The sequence below is a fragment of the Prionailurus bengalensis genome, chromosome D2 (assembly GCF_016509475.1).
Source record: "Prionailurus bengalensis isolate Pbe53 chromosome D2, Fcat_Pben_1.1_paternal_pri, whole genome shotgun sequence".
NCBI lineage: Eukaryota > Metazoa > Chordata > Mammalia > Carnivora > Felidae > Prionailurus > Prionailurus bengalensis.
In genome coordinates, this window is record NC_057351.1 from 61,650,781 (window position 1) to 61,673,134 (window position 22,354).

Sequence of the window (22,354 nt, forward strand, 5' to 3'; positions counted from 1 at the left end):
ACGACTGCTCCACATCTCCAGGGGGGCAAGCTGCACAGGAATGAGCTCTGGGACTGAACCCTGAGCCCCCGGGGACATGGAAGACCATGAAAAGGAGACTGAGAAAGAGCACCCAGAGTGTGGTGTCCTGAAAGCCAAGTGCAGAAAGTATTTTGGGCGGCGGGGGGGGGAGGGGGGCCCGGGAGTGATCAACTATATGTACGTGCATACATGTGCCACATTTATGCAGATGTACAGACATACACATACGGGTCAATTGTAGTATACTCTGTAAACAGACCTGTACCTCAGTTTTCTTGGGAAGAGTGCTCCACGGCAAAAGGATCTGTCTACTCCGTCATTTAATGGCTGCATAGTGTTTCAATGTGTACACGTATCATAATTAACTTTTTCCTACGGGTATTTTTCCCAGTTGTAGAACTCTGAATTACACAGCAATGGGAATCTTGTGTGTTCATCCTTTCACACCTGTGTGATCATCTCCTTGGGATAAATCCTGGAAATGCGCTGCTGGTTCAGACTCCTTCCTGGGCAGCCCTGATAATCTGAGATGTATTCAATACGGAACATCCGCTGCTATCAGGAAGAACCGCTGGGATGTTATTCCAGGCAGACCCCGTTCTATGGGAAGCTTCCGAATGCACAGAGGACACAGGGCAGCCATCTGGGTAAACGGCTGTTAGAAATATGGCAGATGTTTGGGTCAAGTCAGAAAGTCCACAACAGGAAGCAATCTGTTGGTCCTAGCCCTCAGCCTGACATGTGAAACTGCAGCCAACTTGTGAGTATTAAAACCACTGCATTTCCACATAGAGCAGAACGACTCTGGAGGCCTGCGGGCTCTGCAGCAGAGCCACTAAGAGCTTGTTACGTCAAGAGCAAAGGCAGCAGACGAAGGCAGATGTGCCTCTTTGAAACGACTGTAATTAACTCCAAATCTTTCCTGACACTTCATTTTTTTTTTTTGCTGGCTGCGTTTGTCGATTTGTCATTTAGCTGTTAGAACAAGCCTGCTACATACCTCAGATTCCACCACCTGTCTGGGCACAAACAGAGTGTTCGTCTGGATGGTGTCGGGACGCCCTGTGCGTTCAACAGTAACCTTGAGAGTAACATCTACCAGCCAGGCATTTGGCTGAGAGCTTCTAAGGACTTCAGGGTGTTAAAGGACAATGTATTTAGTCACGTATGTCCTCAAAGCGTTAAGGAAATGTACTGAGACATCTTTTGATTCAGAAGGAAAGTAAGGAAAAGGAGCAACACAGAGCCATGCCTTAGATCCATTTATTCCCGTCTCTGGGTGGGTCTGTAAACACCATTCATCCGAGGGCTCAGGACACACCACTGGTACTTGACCCTTGGCAATCATAGGTGAGTGATACTCATCCAAGAATAAGTCCCCTACATTAGGTTCTTAACCACTGGGAGAGGCCTACAAGAATGTAGCTGATGGTCTGAAGTTCGAAAAGGTTTTAGATCTGTGTGCTCTGGCTATATGCTCTTCAGTTCACTTTACCACGTGACATTCCTTTACCCTGATAGGGCCTCAAACCACATGTACCCCGATTCAGCTGCCAACACTGTTTCCTCCCCTTCTGCTCCAAGAGCAACGCCCAGTCCAGTCAGGAGGTCGACAGGACAGGTTTCTCTCTATGTCACGGCGGAGACAGAAGTGACTTTATCCCAAGGATACAGCAGCGAGAGGGCAGCCTACAGAATTTATGCCCAATTGCATTCCTTAAATGACTATATTTCATAGTTTCTTAGGAGGTAACTGCCACCAGACCTATCAGCCTCTGTGTGATGTTTAAAATCAGAGCCTGGGAGTGATTGCCGCCCGGTCTTCCTCTTCCTTGGCCCGGCTCCGCCCACGCAATCTGCCGGCGGCTCCTCAGAACGCTGTGTAGTAGTGCTCCATGGTGCTGATGATGTCACTCTGGTCCTCCAGGAGCTCCAGCACTTGCTGCAGCACAGCTTCGCTCAGGCGCGGGCTGACGCTCAGGCGAGCACAGGCCAAGATGTGCTGGAAGTGGCAGCCCTTCTCTATGTCTGCAGGAAAAAGGCAGTTGGCTAAGCTTGGCACACCTGTCAGACCCTCCTCCCGCTCCTCCGTCCTCCCCCTCTGAGTTGAAGTCCTTTTCCACGGATCCTGAGTCAGAACCTGCATTTTAACAAGATCCGCACGCACATTAGGGTTGGAGATGTACTGGTTTAGATTATCAGCAAAAACAAAACAAAAACCCTGTTCTTAGGCCCCTAACTTCACGACGGTGACGTGGACCCATTGCTCAGCTCAGGCCTTCAACCTTCAACGATTCCTAATCAATCACTTGTTATCCAGAACCTAATGGATTTTTAGTGTTTGCTCATCTTTTTTCTCTAGTGCAATTTTTTGCCGACCCCCCCCCCCCCCCAGCTTCCCAGGTGGGAGCCCTCTTGAGACTGACAGGAGAGCTGGCTTACAGCAGCCTCTGTATTCTTTCCCTGCCTGCTGGAGATCACAGGTAAGCAATACTCATCCTGACTGATGCTACACCATGGAGAAGAACACCATGGTCTGTTCTCTTTCTTCTTTGCCTAGGCTTCCAAGCAGTCCTGTCTATGATGGTTGTGTTCTAGTAATCCCTCACCCTCCACACCCAAAAAATCCAAGACCATTTTGTACACCAGGAAAAAAGTTCAGGGTTAGGAGCCTCTTTCCTATTTGAAACCAATGATTTAGAGTAGTGGAATGCACGGTGAAGTTGTGACCATTAGAGGATCCCGAAATCAACTTAATGGGTTGTGATTGAGAGAGACGGGTATAGGAAATTATAAAATGTACTGCATTATAGCATACGTATTATTTTGTGAAACTTTATACTAAATATATAATATGTATATTATATGTATATATACACACATATTATAGCTTTGTGTTTGTGTGTGTGTGTGTGTGTGTGTGTGTGTGTGTGTATAGTGTACTAGGTCATGATGTAAAATGCATTTGTAATTCTGAGTCAAAGTCAAACCCCATTATCAAAAACAAACTTTCCCCAGATTCACTTAATGCCCCGTGCAGGGCCAGGCTTGGCCTCTCACTATTGTGTCCCCAGCATCTGGCACACAAGCTGCTCCATATGGTCACTGAATGTTGTTTTCAGAGAACAAAATGCTTTAGGCTACAGGAAGGTGATTAAAGAGGTATCATAGTGTTGGGCAAAGGCATGGTTTGGGAGTTGGCACACCTCTATGGCCTTGGGCAACTCATAGCATCTGAACCCCTTTTCTCACCAACAGGGAGGGGAACTAAGAAGGGGGTGAGGGAACCTCTGAGGTCCTTTGTAGCTCTACAAGAATTTCACAAGCGGTGCCCCTGAGCTAACAAAGACTTGCTAAATTCTGACCTCTAGTGGCTCTGTCAACTCATTACTTCTCCCAGTTGGGGTTACTGTTGAAAAATTTGCCACCTTTCACTGCTTTCCAGGCTGTTTCTTCAACATTCATTTGCTAAAGATTTCTGGAACATCTACTATGTGTGTAGTGCTAAGCAAGGAAGAGCAAGTGGTAGATGGAGAGCTGACTCCGGGGTCCAGCAGACCCGAACTCAAGTCCTGACTGTCTGGGGCAGAGTGGTTCATTATTCTGGGTCTGTCTCCTCACCTGTAAGATGGGAAGAAAAATCACCTACTTCCTCAGTGGTTGTGGGAATGAAAGGAGACCTGTGGCAGGTGCTTCCTACACAGGAATTACTAGGACTCAGTCATCATCTCCATGACCTATGAAGATGCACATAACCTAGTCCCTGCTCTAAACCTGATGCTTCAGCTCTTCCTGAGAAGGGTGATGATGGAGGGTGGAAAGTGGGCCTGTACACAGCAGAGAGGAAGCACTAGGAACTTCACCACTTCTTGGATTTTAATCTATCTTTGCAGGGCCTGGATGCCCAAGCTCAGGGCTCAAGAGGACTTATAGAGACACGTGGGGCCATAAGCAGTGATGTTGACTCCCCTGAAGGCCTTAAACTATTTCTTTAGAAGGGCCATGCTGCTGTCTGGGTGTTGTCTGGGAAGGCTGCTCACAAAGTGACCTTCAAGTCACATGGGGAGAAGGACTGGTATTAGTTTTTCTTTAAGTGTCTGGCAGAATTCACCAGTAAAGCCATCAGGTCCAGACCTTTACTTTGTTGGTAGACTTTTAGTTACTGATTCAATCTCCTTACTAGTCATAGGTCCACTCCAATTTCCTATTTCTGTGTGATTTAGTCTTGGTAGGTTTTGTTTCCAGGAACCTGTCCATTTCAGCTGGTTATCCAGTTTGTTAGCGTGCAACTATTCACGGTACTCTCTTACAATCCTTTTTATTTCTGTAGAACCAATACTAATGTCATTTTCATTTTCTGATTTTACCAATTTGAGTCTTTTCTCTTTCTTCTTAGTCCCTCCAGCTAAAGGTTTGGTAATTTTGTTGTTCTTTTTAAACAACCAACTTTTGGTTTCACTATTTCTCTATTTATCTTTGCTCTAATTATCATTATTTCCTTTCTTCTGCTAGCTTTCAGTTTAGTCTGTTCTTTTTCTAGTTCCTTAGTTGGAAGGTGGGTTTTGATTTGAGATCCCTCTTGTTTTTTAAGTGTTTGTAGCTATAAGGTTCCCCTTAGCAATGCATCTCCTAAATTTGGTGTGTTTTCATTTTCATTCATCACTAGCAATTTTCTAATTTCCCTTGTGATTTCTTCTTTGATCTACTAGTTAAGAGTGCTGTTTAGTTTCCACAAATTTGTTAAATTTTCCAGTTTTGTCATTGGCTTCTAAGTTCATCCATCACACTGTGCTCAGAGAAGATACTTTGTATGGTATCTTTTTAAAATCTACTGAGACTTAACTAGTGGCCTAACATATGGTCTATTGTGGAAAATGTCCCATGTACACTTGAGAAGAATGTCTACTCTATTGTTGGATAGGGTGCTTTGTGTATGTCTATTGGATATATTTGATTTCTTCTGGTGTTTAGGTCCTCTTTATCCTTACTTATCCTGTCTGCTTGTTCTATCCATTATTAAGAGGAGGGTACCGAAGTCTCCAACTATTATTGTAGAACTGTTTATTTCTCCTTTCAATTTAATCAACTTTGCTCAATATATTTTGATGGCCTGTCATTAGATACATAAATGTTTATAATTGCTGTATCTTCTTGCTGTACTGAACCTTTTAATAATATATAATGTCCTTCTTTGCCTCTTGTAAACTTTTTGGTTTTGATGTTAGTACAGCCATCCCTGCTCTCTGTTGGTTACTTTTATTTGCATAGGATATCTTTTTCCAGCCTTTCATTTTTTTTTCAACATTTATTTTTGAAAGACAGAGACAGACAAAGCATGAGTAGGGGAGGGGGAGAGAGAGAAAGAGAGGGAGACACGGAATCCAAAGCAGGCTCCAGGCTCTGAGTTGTTAGCACAGAGCCTGATACAGGACTCAAACCCCCAAACTGTGAGATCATAACCTGAGCCAAAGTCGGATGCTTAACCGACTGAGCCACCCAGGTGCCCCGCACCCTTTTCAATCCATTTGTGTTTTTGGATCTAAAGTGAGTCTCTTATAGACAGCATACAGTTGGATCATGGTTTTGTTTTTAAATCCATTCTGCCAATCTGTCTTTTGAGTGGAAAGTTAAATCCATTTAGGTTTAAACTACTGTCCTGCTGGTGGGTGGGGGGAGGACTTACTTTTGTCATTTTGCTATTTGTTTTCTAAATGCCTTATAGCTTTTTGTCCTTCATTTCCTGCATTACTGAATTCTTTTGTATTTAGCTGATTTTTAAAAATTTTTAATGTTTATTTATTTATTTGGAGAGAGAGAGAGCATGAGCAGGATAGGGATAGAGAGAGGGGGAGAGTCGGAATCCCAAGCAGGCTCTGTACCATCAGCGCAGAGTTCAATGTGGGGCTTGAACTCATGAACCGCGAGATCATGACTTGAGCCTAAGCCAAAAGTTGGATGCTTAACCAACTGAGCCACCCAGGCGTCCCGAGGTGATTTTTTTGAACAAAAAGTTTAAATTCCTTTCTCATTTCCTTTTGTCCATATTCTATAGCTATTTTCTTCATGGTTACCATGGGGATTACATTTTGCATCCTAATTTGAATTTATTCCAATTTAACTTCAACACAGAAAAATTCTGCTCCTTTGCAGCTCTATCCCTGCCTTTGTTTCAGTTTTTGTCACAAAATCACATCTCTATGTACTATGTGCCCAAAAACATAAACTAAGTATTCTTCTAAATTCATTAGTCTCTTAAATTGTATAGAAAACAAAATGAGGAATTAAAAACCAAAGTTACAAGAAGGTAAGTAGACTAATCATTGTTTTTAACAATGTATTAGTTGGGGCACCTGGGTGGCTCAGTCAGTTGGGCGGCCGACTTCGGCTCAGGTCACGATCTCGCGGTCTGTGAGTTCGAGCCCCGAGTCGGGCTCTGGGCTGATGGCTGAGCCTGGAGCCTGCTTCCAATTCTGTGTCTCCCTCTCTCTCTGCCCCTCCCCCGTTCATGCTCTGTCTCTCTCTGTCTCAAAAATAAATAAAACGTTAAAAAAAAAATTAAAAAAAAAAAACAATGTATTAGCCTCTTAAATCATACAGAAATAAAAAAGTGAAGTTATAAACCACTGTTACAACAATACTAGCTTTTATAACTGCCCACGTATTTACCTTTATTGAGGTACTTCTCCATATGGCTTTTAGTTACTGTCTAGTGTCCTTTCATTTCACCCTGTCAGATGCCCTTGAGCATTTCTTGCAGAGCAGGTCTAGTGGTAACAAAGACTTTTGTTTATCTTAGAATGTCTTAATTTCTCCCTCACTTTTGAAAGACAGTTTTGCTTGACTGACCTTTTTTTTTTTTACTTTCCACTTAGAACTTTGAATGTATCAACCCACTACCTTCTGGCCTCCAAAGTTTCTGATTAGAAATCTGCAAATATTACTGATGAGCCCCTGTGACAAGCTGCTTCTCTCTTGCTGCTTTCAAGATTCTCTATTTGTCTTTGCCTTTCAAAAGTTTGATTATGATATGTTTTGGTGTGGGTCTCTCTGAGTTCATCTTACTTGGGAGTTCACTGAGCTTCTTGGATGTTTGTATGTATGTCTTTCATCAAATTAAGGATGTTTTCAGCCACTATTTCTTCAAATATTCTCTCTCTTCTCCTTCTGGGGCTCCCACAATACATGTTGGCCTACTCGATGGTGTCCCGAAAGTCTCTCAAGCTCTGCTCTCTTTTCTTTAACTCCAAGTTTGTTGACTCTTTTTTCTGCTTTTGAATCTCTATAGTGAAGTCTTCATTTCAGTTATTGTACTTTCCAGCTCCAGAATTTCTTTCTGGTTTCTTCCTAGGTTTTCTATTTCCTTACTTAGATTTCCATCTTGTTTATCAACCATTTTCTCGACCTTCTCCATCTCTCTCTTTAGTTCCTTGAACATCTTTAGGCCAGTTGTTTTATTTTATTTATTTATTTTTTTTTTAAATTTTTTTTTCAACGTTTTTTATTTATTTTTGGGACAGAGAGAAACAGAGCATGAACGGGGGAGGGGCAGAGAGAGAGGGAGACACAGCATCGGAAACATGCTCCAGGCTCCGAGCCATCAGCCCAGAGCCCGACGCGGGGCTCGAACTCACGGACCGCGAGATCGTGACCTGGCTGAAGTCGGACGCTTAACCGACTGCGCCACCCAGGCGCCCCATAGGCCAGTTGTTTTAAATTTTTGTCTAGCATATCTGCCACCATGGCTTTTTCAGGGACAGTTTCTGTTGATTATTTTTTTGTTTTGAATGGGCTATATTTTCCTATTTTTTTGTGTATGCCTTGTGATTTTTAGTTGAAAACTGGACATCTGAATTCAATAATGTGGTAACTCTGGAGGGCAGATTCTCCCCCTTCTCCTAGGATTTGCTGGGTCTTGCTATTTATTTATTTTTAATTTTAAGCTTTTAAAAGATTTTATTTAAAAAAATTTTTTTTAATGTTTATTTATTTTTGAGACAGAGAGAGACAGAGCATGAACAGGGGAGGGGCAGAGAGAGGGAGACACAGAATCTGAAACAGGCTCCCAGCTCTGAGCTGTCAGCACAGAGCCCGACGCGGGGCTCAAACTCATGGACTGTGAGATCATGACCTGAGCCGAAGTCGGCCGCTTAACCGACTGAGCCACCCAGGTGCCCCAAAAGATTTTATTTTTAAATAATCTCTACACCCAATGTGGGGTGCAAACACTCAACCCTGGGATCAAGAGTCACACTCTCCTCTGACTGAGCCAGCCAGGCACCCCCGTTTTTTGTTATTTTTTAAAATTATAGGCTGGCTCTATGCCAAGAATCAGCCTCAGGTATAAACTTAAGGTCGTCTCAGGTCTTTTTCTGAGCCTGTATCTTTCCCTGGGCATGTATAATCACTTTCTGATTTTTCCCATATATGCAGTTGCTTTTTAATGCCCTAGTCTTTCTTTTCTGGCTCCCAAAAGGGGAAAAAAGAAAAGTGAAGAGGGGGAGGGGAAGGCACCAGCCCTTTAAGTCCTTCGGAAGTCACTTCAGCTTTTGGGGGAAGGGCTTGCGACAACGGGAGGAAGAGGAAGTGCAACAATGCAACAAATTACATTTGTCTGCAACTCTGTGATCAGAAGCAACAATCAGCAAACAGCACATATCCCTGATATTTGGAGGACCTGTTCCTTTTTGCCCACCTAGGCTCCTGCAAACTCTGCGCAAGCTATTCCAAGACCATGTACACAGGTGCCTGCCATATGGCTGGGGGAAATGGTACTGACTAAGAGCTGAAAATTGACTGATGTTATCCCCAATTTATTCTCCAAGCCTTCTCCTGGAAGTTGTAAGCCTTCAATAGACTCCAGAGTTCCAAAACAGTTACATTAGACAGGTGCAATTGTTGTCTAAATGAAGAGATAGATTGCTGGTGCTTCCTATTCCACCATCTTCCTAACAGTTTCATAAAACAGTAATTTACTTAATCTTCAAAACAACCCATCATGAGGATACTATTATCCCTATTTTGCATAGAAAGAAAGTGAGGCAAAGTTTTGTCAACATAGCACTGGAAGTCCAAGCCACAGTAATCAGAAAAGAAAATGACATAAAAGACATCGAAAATGGCAAGAAAGAAATAAAACTGTCATGATTTGCAGATGACATGATACTATATATAGAAAACCCTAAAGACTCACCCCAAAACCATTAGAACTAATAAATGAATTCACTAAAGTTGTAAGACACAAAATTAATACACAGAAATTGGATGCATTTCTACACACTGAAAATGAACTATCAGAGAAATCAAGAAAACAATCCCATTTATAACTGCATCAAAAAGAATTAAATACCTAAGAATAAACTTAACCAAAGAGTGTGAAAGATCTGTACTCTAAAAACTATAAGACACTGATGAAACAAACTGAAGATAACACAAATAGATGGAAAGATATTCTATGCTCATGGATTTGAAGAATTAATATTGCTAAAATGTCTATACTATCCAAAGCAAAATACAGATTCAATGCAATCCTTATCAAAATATCAATAGCGTTTTTTAAAGAACTAGAACAAGTAATACTAAAATCTATACAGAACCACAAAAGACCCCCAAAATAGCCAAAGCAATCTTGAGAAAGAACAAAGCTGGAGGGATCATGCCCTCAGATTTCAAACTATACTACAAGGCTGTAGTAATCAAAACAGTATGGTAGTAGTACGAAACCAGATACATATTAATGGAACAGAAGAGACTGCCCAGAGATAAGCCCATTTGTAGACAGTACCTTTTAATCTATGATAAAAAAGGCAAGAATATATATACAGTGGGGAAAAGACCGTCTCTTCAACAAATGGTGCTGGGAAAACTGGACAGCTACATGCAAAAGAATGAAACCGGGCTACTTTCTTACACTACACACAAAAATAAACTCATAATGGATTAAAGACCCAAATGTAAGCCCTGAAACCATAAAACTTCTAAAAGAAAACACAGGCTGTAAACTTTTGGATATCAGCCTTAGCAATATTTTTTTTGGATGTGTCTCCTCAAGCAAGGGAAACAAAAGCAAAAATAAACAGTTGGGACTACACTGAACTTTTAAGAAGCCTTTGCACAGAGAGGGGACCATCAAAAAACAAAAAGGCAACCTGCTGAATGGGAAATATGTCACTGATATACATATATATCATCAGTGATATATATATCATTTCCAAATGATATATCTATAAGCGGTTAACATTAAAAATACTTAAAGAATTCATACAACTCAACATCAGAAAGTAAATAATATGATTTAAAAAGAAGACCTGAATATACATTTTTACAAAGAAGACACACGGATGGCCAAAAGACCAGGAAAAGATGCTCAAGTCACTAATCATCAGGAAAGGCAAATCAAACCCACAATGAGCTATCGTTAGAATGGCCAGAATCAAAAAGCCAAGAAATAACAAGTACTGGCGAGGATGTGGAGAAAAGGGAACCCTCATGTACTGTTTGTGGGAATGTAAATTGGTGCAACCACTGTGGAAAACAGTATGGGGGTCAAAATATTAAACACAGAAATACCATATGATCCAGCAATTCCATTTCTGGGTATTTATCCGAGGAAAATGAAAATACGATATATGCAGCACCATATTCATTCCAGCATTATTTTTTTTATTTCATTAATTTTTTAAAATGTTTATTTATTGTTGAGAGAGAGAGAAACACAGCACGAGCCAGGGAAGGCAGAGGCAGAGGGAGACACAGAATCTGAAGTAGGCTCCAGGCTCTGAGCTGTCAGCACAGAGTCCAATGCACGGCTTGAACTCACAAACCATGAGAACATGACCTGAGTTGAATTCGGACACAACCACCTGAGCCACCCAGGCACCCCTGCAGCATTATTTACAATAGCCAAGATATGGAAGCAACCTAAGTGTCCACTGATGGATGAATGGATAAGGAAGACGTGGTGTATATATACAATGGAACATGACTCAGCTATAAAAAAGAATGAGATCTTGCCATTTGCAACAACATGAATAGACTTAGGGGGTATTATGCTAAGTGAAGTAAGTCAAATAGAGAAAGACAAATACCATATGGTTTCACTTACATGTGGAATCTAAAAACCAAAACAAAGGAACAAACAAAACCAAACAGAAACGGACTCGTAAATATGGAGAACGACTGGTGATTGCCAGAGTGGAGGCGAGTGAGGGGATGGATGAAATAGGTGAAGGGGGTTAAGAGGTACAAACTTACAGTTATAAAATATAGAGTAAGTTAGGACTACAGTCAATAACATTTTAATAACTTCATATGGTGTCAGATGGTAACCAGACATCATGGTGATCATTTCGTAATGTATATAAATGTCAAATCACTAGGTCGTATACCTGAAACTAATATAATATTAGTGTTGTAGCTCAACCGTATTTAATTAAAAAAAAAAAAAAAGGAAACTGAGGCACAGATTTACCCAAGGTTACACAGCTACAAAGTGGTAGAGCTGGGATTCAAACTCTGGGCAAGCTCCAGAGCCCAGCTTTTCACAACTCTGCCATGCTGCCTGTCTTTAGACAAGCCCAGTATCAGTGCTTTAGGGACCAAAAACAGGCTTCATGTTTATAGCCCCTTTCTTATTGTAAGTTTATCCATTACTGAAATACTCATAAACGACTAAAGATTTTATATCCTACCAACCATCGTGATAAGGAACAAATGCTGTAGTTTGTACAAAAGGTAAGAAACACTAAAGGCCCAGTAGGAATGATTAAGTGTTTGAAGATCTATCTATATGTATAATGGGATACCGTGCAACTATTTAAAAGACTGAGGCACTGTTAAATGTGCTGTTACTGAATGAACTCTAGAAGCCAAGGTTAGATTTAAGATACAGGGTGCAGAACACGCAGCATCATATGCTAACTTTTAACTAGTGTTGTTTTTGTTTTTTTTTAAAGAAACTGTATAAATATGTCCGTCAGTGTTTGCAACATCTCTAGAACAATATGCCTGAAACTAGTAACAACCACTGCATTTGGACTTGGGAACGTAAATCTTGGGGCTCAGCGTTTGGAAGGAGTCTGACTTTCCTGTGTGTACTTTGCACTGTTTGACTTTTTACCATGTCCATACATTATTATTCAGAATCTATATATATTTTCTATGTAAAGGGGTGATCATAGCAGGCTGCAAGATAGTCCCCACGAAGTATTTTTGCTGGCATTCTCAGTTACTCCTGGGAGTAACTCCCAGGAGTTCAGCTCCTGGGACTTTCCTAGTTCTGGGGACTGGCTTATAGCTTCAAGGCTCCCATACACAGACCGAGTGTCACAGGATTTCCACCTTGACGCACACACTCACCAAGGCAGTAGCTGGTCTGTGGGTGAGAAGCGAACGTAAAACCTGCGACTTTTACAGAGTCTCAGGTCACTAGGCAGTTTGGTTCTCCTAAGAAATGAAGTGTGAATTCCTGTCATTTGCTTCACCAGGCACGGGGATTATTTCAATCCATCCTGTTCCTAGTGCAGACCAAAACAGGAATCTGGCCAGGTAGCCTAGGATGAGGATCAGTGCAGGAAGGTTATCTGGGGAGGGGCCTCTCATCTCTTCATGGTTGAGGAACTCCACATTTCACTGCTCTTCAAAGCTCCCTAAAGTGTGGACAGACAGGTTTTCCCCCAACTCAAGGATACTCGTCCTTGTTGCTCTGAATGATGTAAACATCAGCCAGAAACCTTGCATTGAAATAACAGACTGCTTCCAGTTTATTTTAAGATCTGTTGTCACACCATTCTGGGATCTGACATCATAGGTTCTTAAAGGCTAACTAGGGCTGCATACCACAAACACCAGGACTGGAGACCTGGTCCAGCTCCACCCGCTGACTCAGCCTGGAGTAGAGCCAGGCCCTGGGGATTTAGGGGCTGTAAGGGCTGGGGGTGGGTTTCTCTGGACAGAAAGAGGGCAGGCTGAGGAGACCTGCGGTCATTAACAAGTCTTTCCCCCTTCTCTGCCAGCCTCATTTGTTCACAGATGCCAATATTTGTTATTAGTGCATGTTTGCAAAAGACAGACTTTGAAAAGTCATCTTGAAGTCTGATCAGTTTACACAGGATTTAAAGATAGGACTAGTGCTTTCTTCTCTAACTAGTGTGAAAGTGGTAGTATCTGTTGTCAGACTATCTACAGTTTGAGTTTCTAACCACTAGGGGTTGACCTAACTCCACTAAAACCAACTTTATTCTAAGCCATTTTCTTCTGCAAATTATCAGGTTCCAAGATGACTGAATTAGTGTTCATAAACTATAATGTCTAGAACCATGCTCCTAAAACTGAAAGTCTTTGTGTTAGAAGAGAGGAAACGGTCTCACTCCGAATACAAGGTAGGATAAGAAATAAGACAAATTAGAGAGAATAAGACATAGAAGGTCAGAAACTCCTAGCCCAGTGGCTTACCTCACTGTACTGGAGTCACCTGAGATGCTCATCTGTCCAGCTCCTGTCCCACCCCCTAATGAATCAGAATCCCAGAGCTGGGACCCAAGCACTGTATATTTTAAAAAGTTCCATGGTTGGGGCGCCTGGGTGGCTCAGCCGGTTAAGCATCCAACTCTTGATTTTGGCTCAGGTCATCACCTTGAAGTTCGTGGGATGGAGCCCCGAGTTGGGCTCTGTGCTGACAGAGCAGAGCCTGCTTGGGATTCTCTCCCTCCCTCTCTCTCTGCCCCTCTCCCACTTGTGTCCATGCTCCCCGTCTCTCTCTCAAAATAAAGAAAGAAACTTGAAAAAGAAAGTATAAATGGAATCTTTTAAATATAATAATAAAAATAAAAATGACAATAAAAAACTCTATGGTTGAGTCTTATGAGCAGAAAAGGTCAGAACAACTGTGCGAGTCTAACACTCACTTTATAAAAGAAGAGACTGAGGCTCAGAGAAGGCAGGTGTCTTGACCAGTCATACTTTGAAGTCACTACTGGGGAAAGCCCCAGGTTTCCTGACTCTCTATCCCAGATGCTCTCTGGGAGGGAACAACCCCCTCCAGGGCATCAGGGAACCACATACATGTATATTACCCCACTTACGATTTGGTTTCTGACAGTCTTCTTGAATGATATGGTGTATTTTTCTGTGCAGTTCTTTGTCCTCTCTGGTTACCTAAACAGGAAAAACAGGAGAGAAAGCATTCTTAAGCAATAAAGCGGTTGTGTCATCTCAATTCCCAGATTAGTTTTTAGGATAGTTTCTAAAAATTTCCTAATAATCACAAAATAATCCCATCCCTATACCAAAAACCAACAATGTGGTTTTTGACACTTGGCCTATTATGAAACCAGCTCTGTCCCTAAGCAGCTCAAGGCTCTGTAGTTGGTGCAGAGGCATACTCCCTTGGAAGGTAGTTTACTGGGGCCATGATGTCAAGAAAACCTGAAATTCTACACTTTTTTTTAATGTTTATTTTTGAGAGAGAGAGACACGGGGCGGGGGGGGGGTGGGGAGGTGGGGAGAGGGAGGATGAGTGGGGGAGGGGCAGAGAGAGAGGGAGACACAGAATCCAAAGCTGGCTCCAGGCCCTGAGCTGTCAGCACAGAGCCCGACGTAGGGCTCAAACCCACAAACAGTGAGATCATGACCTGAGCCGAAGTCAGACACTCAACCGACTGAGCCACCCAGGCGCCCCTGAAATTCTACACTTTTAAGGAGCAATTTTCTTCCCAAATACTTGTAACACATTCTTGATGTTTCTCACTTGTTTTTATATTGAAAGAGAGACACAAGTGATCAAAGTCTGATCTCCAACCCGGACTCCTTCCTCTGGGAATGACACAAGTCTCCTGTCTCATTAATTTTCTTCTTACTCCCAACCACAAAGGAAAACAAATGAAATTAAAACCGTAAGGAAAGGCTAGCAAGAGAGTAAATCTAGCCCATCCCTTGAAACACTTTTTCTTAAAGGCAAAAATAACGAAGCTCCTTTCTCAACCAGCTCAAGTAAGAGGGAAGCAGTAACCAAATGGGTTTCATCTTCCTTCCATAGTAAATCTAAAAACCAAAAAGAAAAAAAGAGAGAAAGAGGAAGGAAGGAAAAGAGGAAGAAAGGAATAAACAAAAAAATCATGCAAATACATACATGTATGAGGAATTGTCGAACTAGACTTACAAAATGATCAGATTTTAGAACGACCAGATTTTAGAATGAATGGGGATACTGACAACGCCTGCCTTCTCTTGACTCACAAGGTTATTGTGAAGAGCAAATAAGGTAATGGGGGTGAGAGCTGTTGAAAGCAGGAAACTACCAAACAAACAGAAATATCTACATCACAGTGATAACTATTTCCCTGAGGCAAGGCCCTCAGGAAAACAGAAACCTCTAGGACAGGCAAGGAGGTGGAAGGGGAGGAGTGAAGTCAGAGAAGGCGGATGGTTCTGCTGAGGAAAAGAGTCATTATTGCTTGATCACCCCATTCCAGTTCACCCTGATTCACAGGAGGAAGTGCCCTAGCCCTGCCACACCTCAGTCCTGGCCTGCTGCCTGTAGTCATGTAGCTGCTTTCTGCAGACACAGAAGGCCAACTCTGGAGCCTCCAGGGGGAGGGGGAGGAGGGGATGGGATGTGGGGGGAGGCATGTTGAGGTGAGCTGCCTAGCATGGGATTCTCCAACCCTACTAGGCCTTTCCATGCCAGGAGGAGGTGGTCTGCACCCACCTTACAAAGATCAGAATACCCTTTTCAAAGGTTACTCAGGGGCACCTGTCTGGCTCAGTTGATAGAGCATACGACTCTTGATCTCAGGGTTGTGAGTTCAAGCCCTACCCTGGATGGTAGAAATTACTTTAAAAAAATTTTTTTTAAAGTTGCTCAAATAGTATTTAAATATATCTTAATTGGGGCGCCTGGGTGGCTCAGTCGGTTAAGCGTCCGACTCTTGATTTCGGCTCAGGTTATAATCTCACAGTTTGTGAGATCGAGCCCTTCAACGGGCTCTGCGTTGACAGTGCAAACCTGCTTGGGATTCTCTCTCTCCCTCTCTCTGCCCTTCCCCCTTGCTTGCATTCTCTCTCTCTCTCCCTCTGGAAATAAATGAATAAACTTAAAAAAAATTTTTTTTAAATAAAACGTATCTTAATTAAAAAAAAAAAGCTCTCTTAAGTGGGGAAATAACTAGAGTAAATCAACATCATGAAAATGTCCTATTAAGGAAAGCTTCCCCTCAAGAATCACGTCTGTAAATACAGAGACTTCTAGGAGTCCTCACAATTTTGAACTGCCTCTAGAATTGCTCATGACTGAAGCCACATCTACACTACGAGCAACAGTCATGAGAAAGCCTGTGTTTACTGAAAGCTTGGCTCCTTCAATTATTAAAGGTAGGCAGTGAGGGGTGAACCTTTAACTCTGGAGGTTATGAGGCAAGCAAGCGCTTGTACCCCTGGTGGGAATGTCAATTAGTAGAGCCTTCTAGCAGGCCAATCAGACTGTGTTGACCAAATGCTTAAGGTACTTGCCCTTTGCTCCAGCAATTCCTCTTTAAGAGCGAATCTTACCAAAATGCTTACATGAATTCACAAAGAGAGTTATGCAAAAATAGCAATAGCAACACTATCTGTGAGAGCAAAAGTTAGAAACAACATAAATGTCCATCAGAAAGAAGTGGCTAAAAGTGTATGGCAAGTACCCAGAATATGGAATACCACGCAAGGTCAAAAAGATTGAGGAAGATTTAGAAGTACTAACATGGAAAGATGCCTGTGGCGTGCTATTTTGGTACCCCCAAAACTTGCCAGGAAATACTTATTTATTTATTTAAAGTTTTTATTTATTTATTTTGAGAGAGACAGTACAAGTGGTGAAGGAGCAGAGAGAGAAGGAGAGAGAATCCCCAGCAGGCTCCATGCTGCCAGCGCAGAGCTTGATGTGGGGCTTGAACTCATGAAACTGTGAGATCATGACTTGAGCTGAAACCAAGAGTCAGATGCTTAACAGAGTGAGCCACCCAGGCTCCCTGCCAGGCATTATTTAGAGCAGTGGTTCTCAACTGTTCCAGGGGACCCCTGGCAATGTCCTGTGATGTTTTAAGTTGTCATACCTGGTGGGGGGAGTGGGCTGCTACTGCTCTCTAGGGAATGAAGGCCAGGATGCTGTCAAACATCCTACAGTGCAAAGGAAAGCCACCTACAGCAAAGAACCATCTGGCCCAAACAGTGTTAATGCTGAGAAGTCTGATCCACAGGATAATCACAAAAAAAGGCACAGAAGCATCTATAGATGTACATGTGTAAATGCACAGACAAGTGTCTACAAGGACAAATGGCACCTTAGATGAGGCTGACCTTTGCTCCTCATTTTACATACCTCCTTAATGATTTTTAAAAACAGTAAATAGGAATTCTAGGTATTCTTAAGGAATGAATACAGTTGTGATTGAAGGTAGGAAGGAAAAAAATAAAGTTGCAGGTCTCTTACATAGTATAGGTTATCAAAACCATCATCTTTCTGGAAAACAAATCCTTTTTCCTGCAGCAGCTGTATAGCATTCTTAAATATACTATGAATTGCCTTGGAAGAGGTTTCATTCTTAACATCCACCTGTAGGAAGAAGAAAAGAGGTAAGTCCCATCTTACAGCATCTAAGAGTAACTCCCTGGACCAGCTGGTTTATGAATGCACCCAACAGGCTTTTAATCTGCTGAGTCAAAAAGATCCAGGTATGTGGCCTAGCAGGATGGTGACATTTAAGGAGGCCTGGGAAGTTTGCTCAGGCAGGATCATGCTTGATAACTGTTCCATACTTTGGTTGTGGGTTTGTTGTTTTTTTTTTTAATTTAATTCTACAATATGAAATGGAAAATCAAAAAGATAATACTTAAATTTAAGTATGTGGTTTATATGTCTTGAACATTTAAAATTACTTCTATTCCCATGTGGGTTTTGATAGAACTGTTTCCTAAACAAAAAGATAATCTTTGATTTTATTTTTTTTTAATTCAGATCCAAAGCATTATATACATATTAGGTCAGTTTTTTCATTAAAATTATGGCTATATGCAATCTCTTCCTAAGGACTTCAGGGAATTTTACACATATTGAAATAAGTTGGGGATTCCAGGATATAAAAAGTATTAAGTAGTCTATTTAATGTTTATTTTTTTTAATTTTTATTTTATTTTTGAGAGAGTGCAAGCAGGGCAGGGGCAGAGAGAGACAGAGGATCCAAAGCAGGCTCTGTGCTGACAGCAGCGAGCTCGATGTGAGGCCTGAACTCAGGAATCCTGAGATCATGACCTGAGCCAAAATTGGGTGCTCAACCAAGCCACCCAGGTGCCCCTCCAACTTAATTTTAAAGAGAGGCAAATAGCTATGTGGAGACCTGTCTGTCAAAGGTGGGTCCATGGGGCTGAGGCAGAGGGGGTTCTAGACCACATGGAAGGAACCTCGGCTGTTGTCAGTTTTCTATCTCCTCAATTTCAACATTTCTCCTCTTCTCTAAGATACGGGTTTACCCAGACAAATTACCAGGTTCATCCTATGTCTTATTTCCAAGGAAGCTAGGCCTTCAACTGTGTCCCACCATGCCTAACTAGACTGCAAGCTTACCGAGTCAGGGACTTTATTTCAACTTGGCCACCTCCTCCCTGGCACACAACAGATAACTAATAAGATATCTGTGTAATGAATGGGAAATAAATACCCCATTATAGAGGCTGTATCCCTTTTATTATTCCACTGGGGATCTTCAGTCCATTCCTAAAACAAAGTTAAGTGGTGAACAATTGTTCTTCAAGGTACAGATCCATTTTTAACGTGACAGAAATTTGTCAAGATATTTAAAAGATGAGACCACCAAAGACACAAGGCAAAGCTTCTACAAAAGTGTTTAAAGGCAAAGTCCTACCTCTTAAGAAGAATGCTCGTGAAGGCTATCTGGGGCAGTTCCCACAGATGCTAAAGAGAGAACATGCTTGTGATTTGCTGATGACATTTCCTCCAAGTGACTGGAAAGGAAAGAAACCCCCAACGGCCTCGAGCATTCATAACTGCATCCCTAAAGAAACACTCTCTTTCTAGAAGAGGCCTTCTAAAGAGGCACTGTTTTAATCTAAAGGATCCTAGTGATGGTACACAGATATGCTCCCCTGGGCTGAAGAGGACAGTCTAACATTCTTAATTAATATTCAACAAGCTAGAGCACCTGATCATTAGAATATTAGGGCCTAAAAAGTTAACAAACATTCCAGGTTACAACAGCACCCATTCTCTGAAGGCAGAATAAGGCCAACAACTATGTGATGACTCCCACGGGCAGAAAATCAATCTGTTAGAATAAACATCTTACCTAGCAATTCTCAGCCATACATCTTTTAATTCAGGGGCGGTGGGGGGCGGGGAGGGGGGCTTCAGGCAAAGCTGAGTGCCCTTACTTAGGGGAAGCACCGTCAACCCAAAACAGACTCTCCCACAAAACTTCTACAACTGCTCAATCTTCATAATTCTAAGGAAATTCATCTTCTTCAGTCAATTTAATATAAGGACCCTAAGGGTCGAATTTATTACGTCTCTCATCAAGATAGAAATAAACTGGAAACTAAAAATGATTGTTACATGGTTACTGCCATCATTAAAAAGGACTCCTGTTTATCCCCAGCCCACACAGAAAGCTCGGTTCCTCCTCCCAGATTTCAGTAAGCTCAGGCAGCAGGAAGACATGTGCTAGCACCGTGAGATTAAAAGCACAGTTTCAGCTGTGAAGGAGGAGGACCCAACAGAAAAGGCTCTCTGTAAATATAAACAATATGCGAAGCTTCCTTTCCAAAAACATTTGCCTCGGCTGACCTCAAGACATATCTCCCTGCTGGTTATAAAGTCACAGTCTCAAGGGTAAGGCCTCCAATCATCTCTTCTGGCCAGCAGCTTTGCCTGGCCTGGGATTTGTGTCTTTCTTGTCTTTTTCCAAAGAGCAATGACAGGGCTCATCTGATTCAGGAAACCGAAACTGCACAGAGACAAAAACAGTGACTGGTTGACCGTGCTGAGACTTAGCAGGCTTCTCCTAGCCCCAGGTCAGGAACTGGGTGGATCTCTGAAATATATATAGAGTCCTCATTCCCAAACAAACCACATTTATCCAGCTGTCAAAGAAACAATGGTTTTGCAAGGTCTGCTTATCATGTTTCTAGATTTGCTATGAAGGGCCACTATGGAAAAAAAGAAAGGGGGAAAACACTGAAACCCACTCTTCCCTTGCCTCTAAACTATAATGCTATCACAATGATTTTTTTGTGAAGCTTTCATCTGTATGACAAGAGAAAAGTGCTGAAGGATCTAGGATTTCACCATCACTGTAAAGCATCCTTAGCCTCCCAGGCTCTCTTAAACAGAATTCAATTTAATGACACTGACCTCCCCAGAGTCATGTGAAGGAATAATTCATAATTGATGGAAAAATAGTTTCCAAAGACAAAACAAAGTGCCACATTCATTTCTTTTTCAACATACATGACTGGGCAGACACAAGTTTCTGCTCTAAGCATTTTCAAAAAGATATCATGCCAAAAGTTCCCCACGGTTGTTTTGAATGGAGGAGCCCTCAGAGAATCCTCAAGTCTCTCTGCAGAAGAGTGGGTTCATGGGAAGAATGTGGTCTTTGCTCGGCTTCAAAGTTTCCTTCAGAACACGCCGACAGAGTGGTCAAAAGTGCTAGGAGGCTGACTTGGCAGGGAGCCTCCTCTAAATGACCAAATGGGAAGAAGGTTAATCTTGCTGTCTGCAGACAGCTGGACAGCCCCAACTGCTTAGAAGCAACAGTGGCACAGAACAAAGTGGCCAGTCCCGACCCTCTCCACCTGGCTGTTTCCTGAAACACAATACCTCATCTCTGCGAATGAAATTGTGGGTCACTGGGCACACAGCCTGGTGCCAGGAAGAGATAATTAGGTTCACGAACGAAACTGAGAAGCAGTGGTCATGCCTCGGAGGTCAAGATGAGGACCTGTTACCTGTTCCACCAGAATCACGAGGAATAACTTATGTTACCTATCAGAGCTATTCAAGGCAGCCCTGTTGGGATGGCAAAAGATCGGAAAACTTCCATGCCAGAAATGGAGAGAACGGTTAAATGAATTATGGTACATGTAACAAAAGATTATTATAGTGGCAAATCTATATATATGGCTAGGAAAGGATCTGTAAGACATGCTAGACATGGAAAGCTAGGTACAGATTAGTGTTTAACATGCCACCAGTTGTGTAAAAAAAAGGGGATAGAACTACTTCTAGTTAACAAATGTACAGACTGTCACTGGAAGAATATTCATGAGACTAGTAATGATACTTATCCCTGGAGAAAGGGGGTAGGAGGGAGGATGGGAAGGAAACTTACTTTTAACTAGATACTTTCAGGGACTATTTAAATTTTTTTAAAAATTTATTTGAGAGAGAGAGAGAGTGAGCGAGCCTGAGCAGGGGAGAGAGGGGCAGAAGGAGAGCGAGAAAGAATCTTAAGCAGGCTCCACACTCAGCACAGAGCCCAACATGGGGCTTGATCCTATGACCCTGGGATCATGACCTGAGCCCAAATCACGAGTCAGATGCTCAACTGACTGAGACACCAGGCGCTCCAGGGACCATTTGAATTTTTAAAAAACTATTCTTTCCTTCAACCAACACATGATTATTAAGAACTTACTTTATAGGACACCTGGGTGGCTCAGTCTGGGTAAAGCATCCAACTCTTGATTTTGGCTCAGGTCTCATGGTTTGTGAGTTTGAGTCCCACATCAGGCTCTGCGCTGACAGTGTGGAGCCTGCTTGGGTTTCTTTCTCTCCTCTCTCTCTCTCTCTCTGCCCCTACCCTGCTCGTGCTCTCTCTCTCAAAATAAATAAACTTTAAAAAAATTAAATAAAAAAAAAAAGAACTTACTTTATGGCAGCCCTATTCTAGGCTATGGTTCTAGAGAGCAAAGAACAAGAGAGGCAAGACCTCCACACTTACAGAATTTAAATTCTGGCCGAGGAATAGGCAGGTGCACAAATAAATACCAGTGAGATCCTGAGATATGAAAACACGGTGATAACATAGTAAGGAAGTAGGTGGCTATGAGAGCAAATAGGGAAGACAAGAAGGTGACATTTCCTGGTAGAATCAATAAAATAAGTAAATATAAATTGTGTTACAGCAATAAAAAACCCAAGAATTGCAATGAAAGGGAGCCTAAAACAAAAGTTTCAAGTAATAGCAATTCCAAGTGAATAAGTAAACACTAAACAACTTAAGTTCACCTGAAAAAAAGGGACAGCTCTTTCCTGGAGGAGTAGGAAATTTCTGGCGTGTTCCTAGAA

General features: G+C 42.1%; 1 protein-coding gene across 5 annotated transcripts in view; it reads right to left on the reverse strand.

The window, feature by feature from the left end:
• Window positions 1–1,268: 1,268 nt before the first annotated feature.
• STN1 (STN1 subunit of CST complex) overlaps window positions 1,269–22,354 on the reverse strand; it is a 46,314-nt gene continuing 25,228 nt past the window's right edge. For 4 of the 5 annotated variants that reach the window (XM_043597445.1, XM_043597443.1, XM_043597441.1 and 1 more), the window contains 3 exons: window positions 17,483–17,605; window positions 14,100–14,172; window positions 1,269–2,049 (listed from right to left, as the gene is read on the reverse strand). In XM_043597445.1, coding sequence (XP_043453380.1) covers window positions 1,892–2,049; window positions 14,100–14,172; window positions 17,483–17,605 — 354 coding nt within the window. In that variant the 3' untranslated portion in view covers window positions 1,269–1,891. The remainder of the gene's footprint in view (window positions 2,050–14,099; window positions 14,173–17,482; window positions 17,606–22,354) is intronic. The other variant, XM_043597444.1, reaches the window with a different exon arrangement.